The sequence below is a fragment of the Rhodamnia argentea genome, chromosome 2, assembly GCF_020921035.1.
Source record: "Rhodamnia argentea isolate NSW1041297 chromosome 2, ASM2092103v1, whole genome shotgun sequence".
NCBI classification, from domain to species: domain Eukaryota; kingdom Viridiplantae; phylum Streptophyta; class Magnoliopsida; order Myrtales; family Myrtaceae; genus Rhodamnia; species Rhodamnia argentea.
The window spans coordinates 22,416,336-22,430,390 of NC_063151.1; the positions used below are offsets into that span (position 1 = coordinate 22,416,336).

General features: G+C 39.3%; 1 protein-coding gene across 2 annotated transcripts; it reads left to right on the forward strand.

The window, feature by feature from the left end:
* The first annotated feature begins 4,679 nt into the window (after window positions 1-4,679).
* LOC125313964 (wall-associated receptor kinase 2-like) lies at window positions 4,680-7,848 on the forward strand. Of its 2 annotated transcripts, XM_048275362.1 has the most exons (3): window positions 4,680-5,599; window positions 5,996-6,166; window positions 6,404-7,848. In XM_048275362.1, exons 1-3 carry the CDS (start codon window positions 4,708-4,710, stop codon window positions 7,609-7,611), a joined length of 2,271 nt encoding a protein of 756 aa, XP_048131319.1. In that variant the 5' UTR covers window positions 4,680-4,707; the 3' UTR covers window positions 7,612-7,848. The 2 variants fall into 2 exon arrangements, with proteins under 2 accessions (XP_048131319.1, XP_048131320.1); XM_048275363.1 differs by lacking the exon at window positions 5,996-6,166.
* The last annotated feature ends 6,207 nt before the right edge of the window (window positions 7,849-14,055 follow it).

A 14,055-nucleotide genomic window follows, 5' to 3' on the forward strand; every position in this document is an offset into this window, starting at 1 on the left:
GAGTTTCGTTAAATTAAAAAAAAAAAGCAAACAAACGAAGGAGTTGTCGTATAACGACCGAGAGAAACGGTCTAATATTATGTTTTTGGAGTTGTCGTGTTATAGAGTCTCTTTCTTCGTTAAAAGGGAAAAACGAAGGGTCATTCAGATCTTCTCTTTTCCCTATCAACTTTTAAGTTTTGCCCCAAGAGTTAAGATTGTCGTGCACAGAAGTAACACCGCCACTGCAGTGGTTACAAAAAAAAACTCGTTACTTTGAGTTTGAGCTTGAGTTCGTGCATGGACGGTTCATCGTCTGCTTCATTTCTCTGCAACACTTTTTCAGCAGCCAAATCCTTCCAAATTTCACACACTTTCCCAGTTCATGAAAAGCTCCACAAAAGAGTATCGTGTCGATGCAAAAGAGAGCTTTGGCTTCCACTTCTTCAGGTCAAGCAAGTCTACTCAAGAGGCCACGCACCGCTCGAATGAAGTAAGTTCCACTGTGCCCTCTCCACGTTTCGATGCTAGCTCGATTGTTCGATGATCGTGTTAGTTTTAGCTTTACTTGAGCCATAGTCAATGAAGGGTTCTTGAGTTGGAGGCTCTTGGAAAGAGAAACATGGCGAAGCCTGCCTCGAAGCATGACATTGATTAGCTTTGGCCTCGTCACAGTTCCAAATCACTTTCATTATGGCTTTCGTTTGTGGGTCCGTGCTGCCGGCTCGAAAGGGGAATCTGTCATGTGATTTCGGCGTGGGCCAATCGCAGTACGAAGAACTACCATAAAATCGAATGGGACAGGAGAAGACCTAGACTTCTGTTTTCCTTGACCTCTAGAATCCTTTCAGAGATTATTTGAAAAGTAAGAGCAGCTCTTTTATTTATTTATTTACTTATTTTTTTGACAAGAGCACTCCAGTCTCTGGCTCGCAATGGCTTTGTTCTTCTTTAAAATTCACAGCGAACTGTTCTAAAAATTTAAGTTATTAGATAAAGATATGATTTAATATTTAATTATTCTAACATTCTCCTTCATACTTAGTTTGATCTTTTTACCTTGTACTAAGGATGGAAGTATTTTCCTCTACACTCAAGATCTCCCGCGCTTATACTATATGAGATTTAGTGAGATCATTGCCAACTGCTCTAGAAGTTCAAGTCTTTAGACGAAGGCATGGTTTTTACTGTTTAATTACTCTATCGGAGTGAATTACACGTTTGGAAAAATGCAACCTTGCACCGCACTTCATTGCACAAGACTTTTGACGTTGTGAGTCGTGTCTTGCAAGTCTCCGGGACCAGCCGGTGTTAACTCCACAGCTTGAACTAAGCCAATTACTACAGTTACTTGACCAGAAAACAAAAAAAGGAAAAAGAAAAAGCCCACCTTACTTCTCCTTATTTAAACCCCCCAACCCATAAAATTAATCCATCAAAAGAAAAAAAAAAAACATTATATTCAGAGAGTGGAAGGAAGAACCATGGTCATCCATAGGCTTCTCTTGAAAGTTGTGGTGCTTGGGGCTGTATTGGGTCCATACCACAATCCCTTAGTAGCAGAAGCTGATGATTCAGAGCGTGCATTTTCGCTCAAATAGATGTCTTGTAGAAGAATTACTAAGAAAGTCCTAAATCTATTGCAATTGTGCCAATTCAGTTATAATTTTCTTTTCATCTATTCAGTTCATTCAGCCAATTTTGACCGAAAATCGCTAATGTGGTGCGATCAATGCTGAAGTGGATAAATTTTAATGATACTTTAATATTTTTCAGTTGTTTTCTTTCCTTCCCGTTCTTCTTCCTCTAGCCGGTCGACGGGGCTAGAGGCGAGGGCCGGTCTCGACCTCTAGCGAAGCTCACCCCCGCCGACCACTAGCGAGGGCGAGCCTTATCTATGATTTACGGTGAAAATTGATCAGATGAACTGAATTGACATAAATGCAAAAGGTTTAGGACTGATTTGATAACAACAACAACAACAACAACAATAAAATTAAGAGTGAATTGACATAACTACAATAGATTTAGGACTTTATTGATAATTTTCTGGAAGTCTTCCATATGATATCGTAATTCATTTGCATACATAGCAATGCAACATATATGCAACAAAACAAAGTTCTAAATCAACATATTTTGAAAGCCATACATCGCCCGTGATCCCCGCGCCGATAAGTAAACTTGTCAAAGTCTACCAAGAAGATTTGACATGGAAATTAACGAGAAGAGCAGACTTTTTCTTTCCACGAAAGGAGAGGCCATGATATAGTCCCCTCTCATCGAGGAGAACATGATTTTGATATTAGGTTGAAATGTTTTGTGAAAATTCATGTCGACATCAATATTTAAAAAATTATAACAAATATAGTCTTAGACTCATGCAACATCTTACCAGTTCAGTCAAGAGTTGGGAGCTGTGCGATTCATTGAGCTTTAAGTTGTTTTTGGCAAGTAAGCCATTTTAAGGAATTTGGCGGCTCGACTCTAGTAGGAATGGTTGATGGTTGTCATTAGTTCTTGTCAGTCGACGAATGAGTTTCGTTAAAAGAAAGAAAAAAAAAAAACAAAGGGGATGTCGTTTAACGACCGAGAGAAACGGTCTCATATTATCTTTTTGGAGTTGTCGTGCTATAGAGTCTCTTTCTTCGTTAAAAGAGAAAAACGAAGGGTCATTCAGATCTTCTCCTTTCACTACCAACTTTTAAGTTTTGCCCCAAGAGTTAAGATTGCCCTGCACAGAAGTAACGCACCCACTGTAGTGGTTACAAAAAAAATGGGGAAAAGTACGCTTTTAGTGTCAAAAGTTATGTATGGAGATCACTTTGGTGCCAAAAATTTCAATTGGATCACTTTAGTGACAAGTTTTTTGAAAAACGATCACTTTGGTGCAAAAGTCCGATTTGCTCCGCCGGAATTTTGACGTGGCTTTTTTTTTATTAATATTTGCGGCTGATGTGGCTCGCCGGCGGTCCTCCGTGGAATTTTTTTTAAAATTTGAATTTTTTATTTAACATAATTTGAGAAATAAGTTGAATTTTTTTTAAAAGCTAGAAATTAAAAAAAATAATAAAGAAAGATTGCAAGGGACGAGCCGGGGATGGTGGGGCGGCGGCAGCAAGGGTTACAGCAACCCTTGCTGCCTGACATTTTCTTTTAGTTTTTTTTTTTCCTGATTTTTCAGCTTATTTTAATTTATTTTAAATAAAGTTTTCATTTTAAAAATTTTCTGTTAGTTTTTCTTTTTTAAAATTTTTCTTTTGTTATTTTTATTTTTTTTCTGAATTTTGTAACCAACGTGGACTTCAATTTTTTTTTAAAAGGCCAATTAAAATTCAAAAAGTAATTAAAATGCCACGTGGCAATTTTGGCCTGAATTCTTTGCCGGAGGCATCAAAGTGATCCCTTTTTCTCCGACTTGGCACTAAGGTGATCCGATTAAAATTTTTTGCACCAAAAAGATTTTCGTACATAACTTTTGGCACTAAAAGCGTACTTTTGCCCAAAAAACTCGTTACTTTGAGTTTGAGCCCGAGTTCGTGCATAGACTGTTCATCGTCTGCTTCATTTCTCTGCAACACTTTTTCAGCAGCCAAATCCTTCCAAATTTCACACACTTTCCCAGTTCATGAAAAGCTCCACAAAAGAGTATCATGTCGATGCAAAAGAGTGCTTTGGCTTCCACTTCTTGAGGTCAAAAGCAAGTCTACTCAAGAGGCCACGCACCGCTCGAATGAAGTAAGTTCCACTGTGCCCTCTCCACGTTTCGATGCTAGCTCGATTGTTCGATGATCGTGTTAGTTTTAGCTTTACTTGAGCCATAGTCAATGAAGGGTTCTTGAGTTGGAGGCTCTTGGAAAGAGAAACATGGCGAAGCCTGCCTCGAAGCATGACATTGATTAGCTTTGGCCTCGTCACAGTTCCAAATCACTTTCATTATGGCTTTCGTTTGTGGGTCCGTGCTGCCGGCTCGAAAGGGGAATCTGTCATGTGATTTCGGCGTGGGCCAATCGCAGTACGAAGAACTACCATAAAATCGAATGGGACAGGAGAAGACCTAGACTTCTGTTTTCCTTGACCTCTAGAATCCTTTCAGAGATTATTTGAAAAGTAAGAGCAGCTCTTTTATTTATTTATTTACTTATTTTTTTGACAAGAGCACTCCAGTCTCTGGCTCGCAATGGCTTTGTTCTTCTTTAAAATTCACAGCGAACTGTTCTAAAAATTTAAGTTATTAGATAAATATATGATTTAATATTTAATTATTCTAACATTCTCCTTCATACTTAGTTTGATCTTTTTATCTTGTACTAAGGATGGAAGTATTTTCCTCTACACTCAAGATCTCCCGCGCTTATACTATATGAGATTTAGTGAGATCATTGCCAACTGCTCTAGAAGTTCAAGTCTTTAGACGAAGGCATGGTTTTTACTGTTTAATTACTCTATCGGAGTGAATTACACGTTTGGAAAAATGCAACCTTGCACCGCACTTCATTGCACAAGACTTTTGACGTTGTGAGTCGTGTCTTGCAAGTCTCCGAGACCAGCCGGTGTTAACTCCACAGCTTGAACTAAGCCAATTACTACAGTTACTTGACCAGAAAACAAAAAAAGGAAAAAGAAAAAGCCCACCTTACTTCTCCTTATTTAAACCCCCCAACCCATAAAATTAATCCATCAAAAGAAAAAAAAAAACATTATATTCAGAGAGTGGAAGGAAGAACCATGGTCATCCATAGGCTTCTCTTGAAAGTTGTGGTGCTTGGGGCTGTATTGGGTCCATACCACAATCCCTTAGTAGCAGAAGCTGATCATCCAATCACGAAGCCCGGATGCCGCAGCACTTGCGGAAACCTCTCGATTCCATACCCCTTCGGATCGCGCGACAGTGATCCCAGCTGCCGTAATGGCCCTCCCTCATTTGCCGTCGAGTGTGACAACTCTACCGACCCTCCGACGCCTTATTTAGATAATAAAGGTAGTAAGTTGCAAATACTCAACATCTCTCTCGAGGATCACGAGATGCAAGTAGCCATGTTCATCGGCCGAGACTGCTATAACTCTGGCGGGTATGACGCAAGTTCAAGCAACTTTCCTGTGCTCACCCTTGCTCGATTCCCCATATCCAACACCAAGAACAAGTTCATCGCTGTCGGTTGTGATACAGTCGCGTCCTTCTTGGACCGCCAAGGGAATTTCGCCTTTGGATGTATGTCGAAATGCAATAGCATTTCCGAAGTGACCAATGGCTCGTGCTCGGGTATCGGTTGCTGCGAGACGAGCATACCTAGAGATTCATTCGACTACAATATCTCCATTGACAGCTATACAAACCATGCAAAAGTCCTGGGCTTCAACCCTTGCAGCTACGCTTTCGTAGCAGCAAATGGTTTCTACAACTTCAGTTCTGGTGATCTTTCGCGACTTAAAATTGACAAGGCGCCCCTGGTTCTTGACTGGGCAATAGGGGATAAAAAATGCGACGTCGCCAGGAACAGCACGGACTACATGTGCACCGAAAACACCACTTGTACCGACGCAGAAAATGGATCGGGGTACAAGTGCGCTTGTTCAGAAGGTTTCCGTGGCAATCCATACCTCGCGAATGGTTGTCAAGGTATTTTTCCATTGACTTTTTTTTACTTTTTCCTTACCATTGATATCATCCAGGAAGTTTAGGGCGCGCATGACAACACTTTTGATGTAGAATTTTTGCTCTAGAAGCGCTTTTGGGGTAGAAATTCATTTGATTACACAATTACATTTTTCTACTACGCAAAAGTAGTTTTGAAGCCATTTGAAGAAGTAAAAAAAAATTATTTCTCTTCAAAAGAAGGAAAATCAACAAGCAGAAGTAGAAAAATTTAACTCCCGATCAGAAATTGATTTCTAGAGGAGAAGTGTTACCATGCGCACCCTTAAATTTTACTTATTACTATCCTTTTCAATTCTTCTTTAAGTCCATCACTGTGGATATGTTTGTGTTTGTACGCGTGTTTTTTCCTTTTTTTAGATATTGACGAATGTGCTGATCCAAAAAACAACCAGTGCAATGGAACTTGCACTAACGTTGTTGGGAGTTATAATTGTTCATGCCCAAAGGGTTATCATGGTGATGGCAGGAAGGATGGAAAAGGATGCACTGCTAATCCTAATCCATCACATTTGGTGCAGATACTTGTTGGTAAGTTCTTTCAGTTTACTTCGGTCTCTGCCTCAAACAGTACTATGCTGAAGTAGCTGATTTTGACGATGATCTAATGTCTCTACTACAATAAAGAGAACTCAAAACTCAAAAGAAGGATTTTGAAAAGAAAGAAGAAAAATACTTGAAAACAGAAACTAAACCGTAGAGAAAGAGAGCTGGCTACAAGCTAGATTTATCAATGGTTTTAACAAAATAACTGGTTATGTCATGCAGGTGCTGGTGCGGGGACAATAGTGCTGCTATTCAGCGCAAGCTTTCTGTATCTGGGAATCCAAAAGAGGAAACTCATTAGGCTCAAAGAACAGTACTTCAAGCAAAACGGTGGCTTGCTCTTGCAGCAACAATTACACGAAGGCGACAGAACCACCAAGACCACGAAAATCTTTACAGCCGAAGAGCTAGAGAAGGCCACGAACGATTACGACGAGAGCAGAATAGTCGGCCGAGGTGGATACGGTACCGTTTACAAAGGGTTGTTACCAAACGGCACGGTTGTCGCGATCAAGAAGTCCAAACTCGTGGACAAGACCCGAATCGAGCAGTTCATCAATGAAGTCATAGTGCTTTCTCGGATTAATCACCGTAACGTGGTCAAGCTTTTAGGATGTTGTTTGGAGACCGAAGTGCCTTTGTTAGTGTACGAGTTCATAAGCAATGGAACTTTGTTCGACCACATCCACAACGGCAACAAGTCCTCCAAGATGTCCTGGGATATCCGATTGAGAATTGCTTCGGATATTGCTGGTGTCCTTTCGTACTTGCACTCCACAGCTTCGATTCCCATAATCCATCGTGACGTCAAGTCGGCAAACATACTCTTGGACGACAACTACACCGCAAAAGTTTCCGACTTTGGAGCTTCGAGATTAGTCCCACTTGATCAAGCCGAATTGTCCACTCTAGTTCAGGGGACATTGGGATACTTGGACCCCGAATACTTGCACACAAACCAATTGACCGAAAAGAGCGATGTTTACAGCTTCGGGGTTGTGCTAGTGGAGCTGATAACCGGGAAGAAGGTGCTTTCTTTCAACCGACCCGAGATAGAGCGGACCACGGCGATGCATTTTCTTTCGGCATTGAAAAACAATCAATTGTTCCAAATTGTTGACGAAGCAATTGCAAACGAGGGAAACAACGAGCGAGTGAGGGAAGTTGCCAATGTCGCGAAGAGATGCTTGACAGTAAAAGGCGAGGAGAGGCCAACCATGAAGGAAGTGGCAATTGAGTTGGAGGGACTAAAAGTGAAACCTAATCATCCATGGATGAGTAGCATCGATTTGCATGGAGAAGAGGGGCTTCATCTGCTGGGAGAGATGACCGACCCCACTGTGTACATGGATTGTACCGAGACCATTAACACTGGGCCCTCGGATAGTATGAAAAACCATGTCATGACACCAGTTAACGGTGGCAGATGAGAACAACCACGGGTTGTTTAAGCATCCTAGGCGTGTAAGAAAAACTCTTGATTGCCGTTATACAATAGATGCTACGAGGCCTCGTCTTGTAGGCATATTATGGGTGATGTACTAGGGGAGTTTCGTTTTAGCTGGCTGCTGTGGTTGAGTCTTTTATCGGTACTTTGGATCCTGAGTTCCTCTACATTGTAAATTGTAATGAAAGCCAGTGTTGTGATTCGTAAGTCGAAATAGTATGAATCTTTCCAATACCAGGGCAAGATCATCTAGCTGCAATCAAAGCATTGGATCTACTCGTGACCGAATGTAGAAAAGGTTTCCTCCTCTTTTTCTCCAAGTGGCACGCAATGTGCATATTTGTTTTTGCTCCGGGAGAGATTTTGTCCCACCTTAAAAGTTGCATGTGACCACTGTCACCTTGTCTTAAAGCTTAAGCAGTTGGATAAATGAGTAGTTTAATATTTATGTATTCTATCAAAGATGCAATTAATGATTGAAATATCTAATTCGTGGATGGATTTTAGTTCTGAAGGAATGATTAATGGTTGTAGAGAAAATTACATACTAGATTAGTCTCGGTTTGCTTGAAATCCTTTAGTGATGGGGACCGATTTTTTATTTTTTTTTTGTCACCTTAAAGTCAATCGAAGGGGACACATTGTTGAATTTTGTTGTTCAAACTTAAGTGACAAAACTCATATTTTTGTTGATACTGAATCGATCAAAGTGGACATAATTATAAATTTTATGGCGACGGATACGAAATTTCGTCACCTTATATTAGGCCTAAAGCAATATGGTTTGCCTTAGGTCGGACATTAGGCAAAAAATAATTATGATTTTGTCGCCTTAGGTTTAGACTTAAGCGACAACATTGAAACTTGAGTGGCACTGAGGAAGGAAAACTTCGAACTTATGGCGATAAAAATACAATTTCGTCGCTTCAAATAGACCTACGTTGAAAAAATCATTTGTTTTTGTCGAGTTTGGATATGACGTACGGCACAAATACTGATGATTTGACCGCCTTTTGTTAACCTTTAGGCGATAAACCTAACACTTGGACGCCTTTTGTCGACCCAAAGGCCACAAAAATCATTTCTTCCACCTCTGGGCAATGCTAAAGGTGACAAAAGTAAATTTCGTCATCATTGACTGCAGTTTAAGGTGACAACTTTACCTATGTTGTTGCCTTATGGTACACCTAAAGAGACATAATAATAATAATAATAATAATTATTATTATTATTATTATTATTATTATTATTATTATTTTGCACCTTAGGTTGGAGCAATAATGAAAGCTTTTTTGGAAACAGAACAGAAAACGATATCAAATCTCTTGTATAGGCGACATAAGTAGTCTTGAATCGTCGTTGCCATCACATGCGAACATTTGATGAATTGGGTGCATTTGATTCGGCTTTGAAGATGAGTTTTGAGCAAAAAGCAAATACTTTTAGCCTAAGTGGCTTTGGCAAAAGAAAAAAAAAATTGTAGATGGCTTTTGGCAGCATAATTTTTTTAATTCATTTTTTTGGAAAAAAATAAAATCAAAACCCTTTGGATGAGCAGACCCCGATGGCAAGGCCGCCGCAGCCAAAGGTATTGGCCTGGATGAGCAAGAGGCTTTCGGTGGAGGCCTCCGGTGACTCGGTGTCGATGGGGAGAAGCTTGCGAAGTAAGGCCGGGCAGGGGCAATCAAGGATGTGGGAGAGAGGGCGGTTGACTTTCGGCTTTGACGAACTCGGTGTCGCCGCCCGCTATCTTAGTTGATGTAGAGGTTGTCCATGATCCTCCCAGCGAGAGGGTAGAATTGAGCGAGCACTCTGGACAATGACGACTTGAGACGACTGAATCGGTGGGGAGACGAAGTGTTTGCGTTCAAGGTGTAGAAGAGGAGGACGGAGGTGTAGAGGATGGGAGTGAGCTGATCGAAGACGGAGAGCTTGAAATTCTTTAGATGGTCTGGTATCGGAGATGGAGGTATGATGGTTTCTGTGGCGACGACCTTGATCTTCAATTCGATCGTCAGAGAGTGAGATGACATTGGGCCATGGCATTCTCATGAAATCTCGTGACGCAAAAACACTCTGGTTGTGTTTGGTCATCCGTATAAAACTCGGGATAGGATATGTTTTATCATATCTCGTGTTTGGTAGGTGTTCCGGATAGTATAATGTCGGATATAGAGGGGATATAACCCGGATAAAAAAATCCAAGGGGAGGGGGTAGGATAAGGTCGGATAGGATTTCTCTTATCCGTCATATAAAAGCTAACTTTTAGAATGATGATAACTTTCTTGTCTCATTTATTTCTATTTTCATTTTATTTTATTTTATTTTTTTGCAAAGAGGTTTGAAAATCTAATAAAATGTGTATATTTTCAAGTTTTTTTGTGTATGAGAACGTTATTTTTATAGTAATAAGATCGGAATATTTTATGAGCATCACGTAGGGGCATATATGTCCTTTATATTGATATACAGTTTCTACTTTTTCTTTTTTAATTTTGTTTCTTTAAGTGTTTTAATTATTTATATTTATAATATTTAGTTTATAATTATTTTTTTAACATGTTTATATTTATTTTATTTATAATTTTTTTTGCGAAGCTTATCTTTATAACATAATTAGTAATAATTAATATAAAAAATTATTAAGATCTATAATTCATAAATAATGTTGTAATTATGTAATTAATTGAAAATATTCGTAAAATAAAATTGGTAAGATATATGAAATTAAGGAGGACAAGGATCTAGATGTCATTTCGTAAATATTTTTTTAAAATTAAATTGAAAAAAAACCCTTCTTTTGCCCTTTTCCCTACATTTCATAAATGACAAATTTTATCAGGTTAACGACATCGGATTAGGCTCAAATTTGGTCTGCTGAAGCGAAATGGCGTCCTAATCAATATTCACTGCCGTTGGCAGTGATGAACGATGGATTTTTACGATTTGGGATCATCCAGATGGTTTTCCTTTTTTTTTTTATATAGTATTTTCGGGATTTATTAATGGCAATTTTTGCGATTCGTGATTGTCTAGATGGATTTTCGATTGATTATGTTATAAAGATATTGAATTAAGAAGAGGGTTTCTTAATTTCATATATCTTACCAATTTTATTTTATGAATATTTTTAATTAATTACATAATTACAACATTAGTTATTAATTATAGATCTTAATAATTTTATTATTAATTATTACTAATTATGTTGTAAAGATAAGCTTTACAAGAAAAAAACTATAAATAAAATAAATATAAACATGTTAAAAAATACGAAATAAACTAAATATTATAAATATAAATAATTAAAACACTTAAAAAATGAAATTAAAAAAAAAAGCCCGGTCTTGCTCTGCGGCCCAACTGCCGAGCAACTATCTTGAGCCCAGCAGAAGAACTGCTCGGCAACACAATTGCCGAGCGAGACCCAAACTAGTAAATATTTTTTTCAAAAAATTAAATTGGAAAAAAAACCTGAAAATGGGGGTTCTATAAGGAAATGGATAAAAAGTGAGAAGTCATTAGAAATATTAATTATATTTTTCTTCCTTTTTAGTATTTCTCAAGCTCGGCACGTGTCCGGCCATGCGAGCCCGGCTAGAAATAGCGTTTATTTGCTGTTTAGGAGAAAGGAAAGGACTACTAGGCAAACTCAGGATTACTAAGCAAGACCAATTGTGCAGAATTGTGCAAATATATATGATTAATGTACATTGATCCAAGAAATTGGTTATCATATAACTATAGGGGCAAATATGAGATGATTCCATATAGAGAAAACTATAGTATTATATGGTCTCTGAAGGTATTAAAAATTTAAAAAGGAACAAAAAGAAGCACCTAAAATAATTAGCCCGTAATTAATCCCGCACAAGCGCTTTGAATTTAGGATGGTAACTACTCTCAGTTGCTAAGAACCGATGAAGAAACTCCGTGCCAAAGTCGGCATTCTCGCTCTCGATCGGCCACCGCGGCTAATCCTCCGCCCAAACGCTCTTGAACCTAGTGAAGTACATCGAGCACCGAGCCATCACGAAGAAGGCGACCAGAGCCGTATGCAAGAACAATCTGCCCGAGCCGACCCGGGTCTTCCCGACATCTATCATCGACCCGAACGCCACCGACTCCGACGGTGATGATGAAGCGGGCGAGCCCTTCTTCCTCTCTCGTAGGTGCGTCAAGCGCTACATGCACGAGATCAACGTTGAGCCGGCCTCGTGCGGTGTTTAGACCACCACGATCACTCGCAAGAGGCCGAGTCTCATGCTGCCCCACGCTCGGATTTGAGAGAGGGTCGCGGCTCTCTCCCGATTCTGGAAAGGGTCGCCGACCATTGCTGTCCGATGGGGCGGCCGTCGCAACCCTCCCAACTCTTAAGTTTTTTTTTCTTTTTTAAAAAATTTTAGCTTTTTTAATCTTTAATCTAATTTAACGAAAATTTCGATTAAATTGTCTTCGGAAAAAAAAGCCCTTGACCGGCCGGAACATTTAAACCGCTAGCAAATAGCATTGGACTGTGGTGCTCTCTTGAAGTCCTATAATGCAACTACACTCCAAGGACATTTTACGTGCGCTCTTTACATGATGTTAACGGGACTTTACTTCTTCTTTTATTTTATTTTTTGTCATTTATGGAGAAAGCATGAGAAAAAGTTTAAATGAAGAGCCAACTTTGAAGGGGAGTGTTAAAGTATCTAAATATTAAAATAGAAACGATTAAGTGATCGTAGATACTGTTATTATCGCGGTAGCCCAAATACTGTTGTGTTAGGAAAGCTCAAACCACGATTGGCAACTAAGGGATATCATGGTGATGGCACGAAAGGCGATGGAGATGAACAAGGATGCATTGCTAATCATCACATTTGATGAAGATTTTGGTTGGTAAGTTCCTTCATTTTACTTGGAGTTCTTAACTAAAAAAAAACGTAGTCAAGTGTATATTCTAGTCAATAAAAGAGGTTGCCTGATGCATTAAGAACATCACGTGATGCTACTCACAATTTTACTCTCTACGTTTTTATCTTTCTTACGATCATGAAGTATGCTCGTGGAAATTTTAGAACTTTTGATATTATAGCGTGGGGTGGGATAAAATGGTGTGGAGATCCGAATGCTGGCGAGGATAGTGATGGGATTATATATATATAAGGGTGCTCTACAGCGATAAGAAGCAAAAATCCAAAATTTCTTGAAGGTTGGGCTGGACCAAGTGGCCTGGCCTACCAGAAAAGTTATTGGCCCTGGGTCAGCCCATTAGGGACCATGGGCCTGACCCCACCAGGCCCATAAAGGGCATGGCCAGTTTTGAAACGGGCTCGTTCTTAGCGCGGGCCCAAGCGTTTACCCTGCTCTAGCAGAGAGAGAGAGAGAGAGAGAGAGAGAGAGGAGGAGGAGGACAGTTTTTACTTTTGACGGAATCTTTGAGAGAGAGAGAGGAGGAGGATAGTTTTTACTTTTGACGGAATCTTTGACGAAATTGACGCGGGCAAATTTACCCGCCTCGGTAGACGATTTCAGAAAACTCAAAAAATGAGAAAGGGTCAAACCCAAGTCGATTCACCTTTTCTTTCTTTTAAATTTGTGACAATTTGGTCCCTCAATCGTCGGAAATTGGTTAGCTTTACGCTAACTCACCAAAATCTAATCAAATAATTCTATACCGCTTTCACTTGCCCCGCCAATGGCATATAACAAAAACAAAAACAAAAGCAAATAAATAAATAAATCTCTGCATCGCAATCGAAATTCTCATATTTGCTATTCCATGTAGGTGATGTTAGCGAATTTAGATTTATAAACTGTATGAGCAACAAATTTTGATGAGTAAATCTTCTTGCATATTGGGCGAAAGGAGCAAAATGACATTCTAATGCTTTTGATGGCGTAAATTGGCATTTCCCTTCTCTTTTTAGGCCTAATTAAGTAGGGAGAAATTAAGCACACCCTTGTGTTTGCACAATGTCTTCTGTCTTTTCCTAATTTGCAAGTGCAATTCATCTAAATTTCTTTTGTCATTAGTGATGGCACGCCCAACCGATATCATATGGTGCTCTACCTATTACAATCTAATTATAAAGGAATTTCGATATCACATTAAACTTAATTAACTGGGAGTAAGCGAGTATTACAAGGCTAAATGAGAATTATTAACCATTTTTTTAAACTTGCGGCAACATTTTTGGGATAGAATTGGAACGACCAATTAATATTTGGAGGCAAAATTAGAAGAAGAGTTGGACAAATCTCAAACATGTGGGACAAAATGTAGTTGGCGGCGATCTTTTCAAACACCAAGTCAATGCTCACTCAAACAAGAATACGAGAAACTTCAAGGCTGTGTGCTTTGTCAACGAGCAAACGCAATCGCATTTCCTTCGCTATAAGAACGCACACGATTCATTTTCCACGACAAAACAAGTTCAC

Excerpts from the sequence above, each read along its gene's own strand:
- LOC125313964 (XM_048275362.1), top strand. The coding sequence starts at position 4,708 with ATGGTCATCCATAGGCTTCTCTTGAAAGTTGTGGTGCTTGGGGCTGTA. Across the intron at positions 5,600-5,995 it reads CCTCGCGAATGGTTGTCAAG|ATATTGACGAATGTGCTGAT; the intron begins GTATTTTTCCAT and ends TCCTTTTTTTAG. Across the intron at positions 6,167-6,403 it reads TTTGGTGCAGATACTTGTTG|GTGCTGGTGCGGGGACAATA; the intron begins GTAAGTTCTTTC and ends TATGTCATGCAG.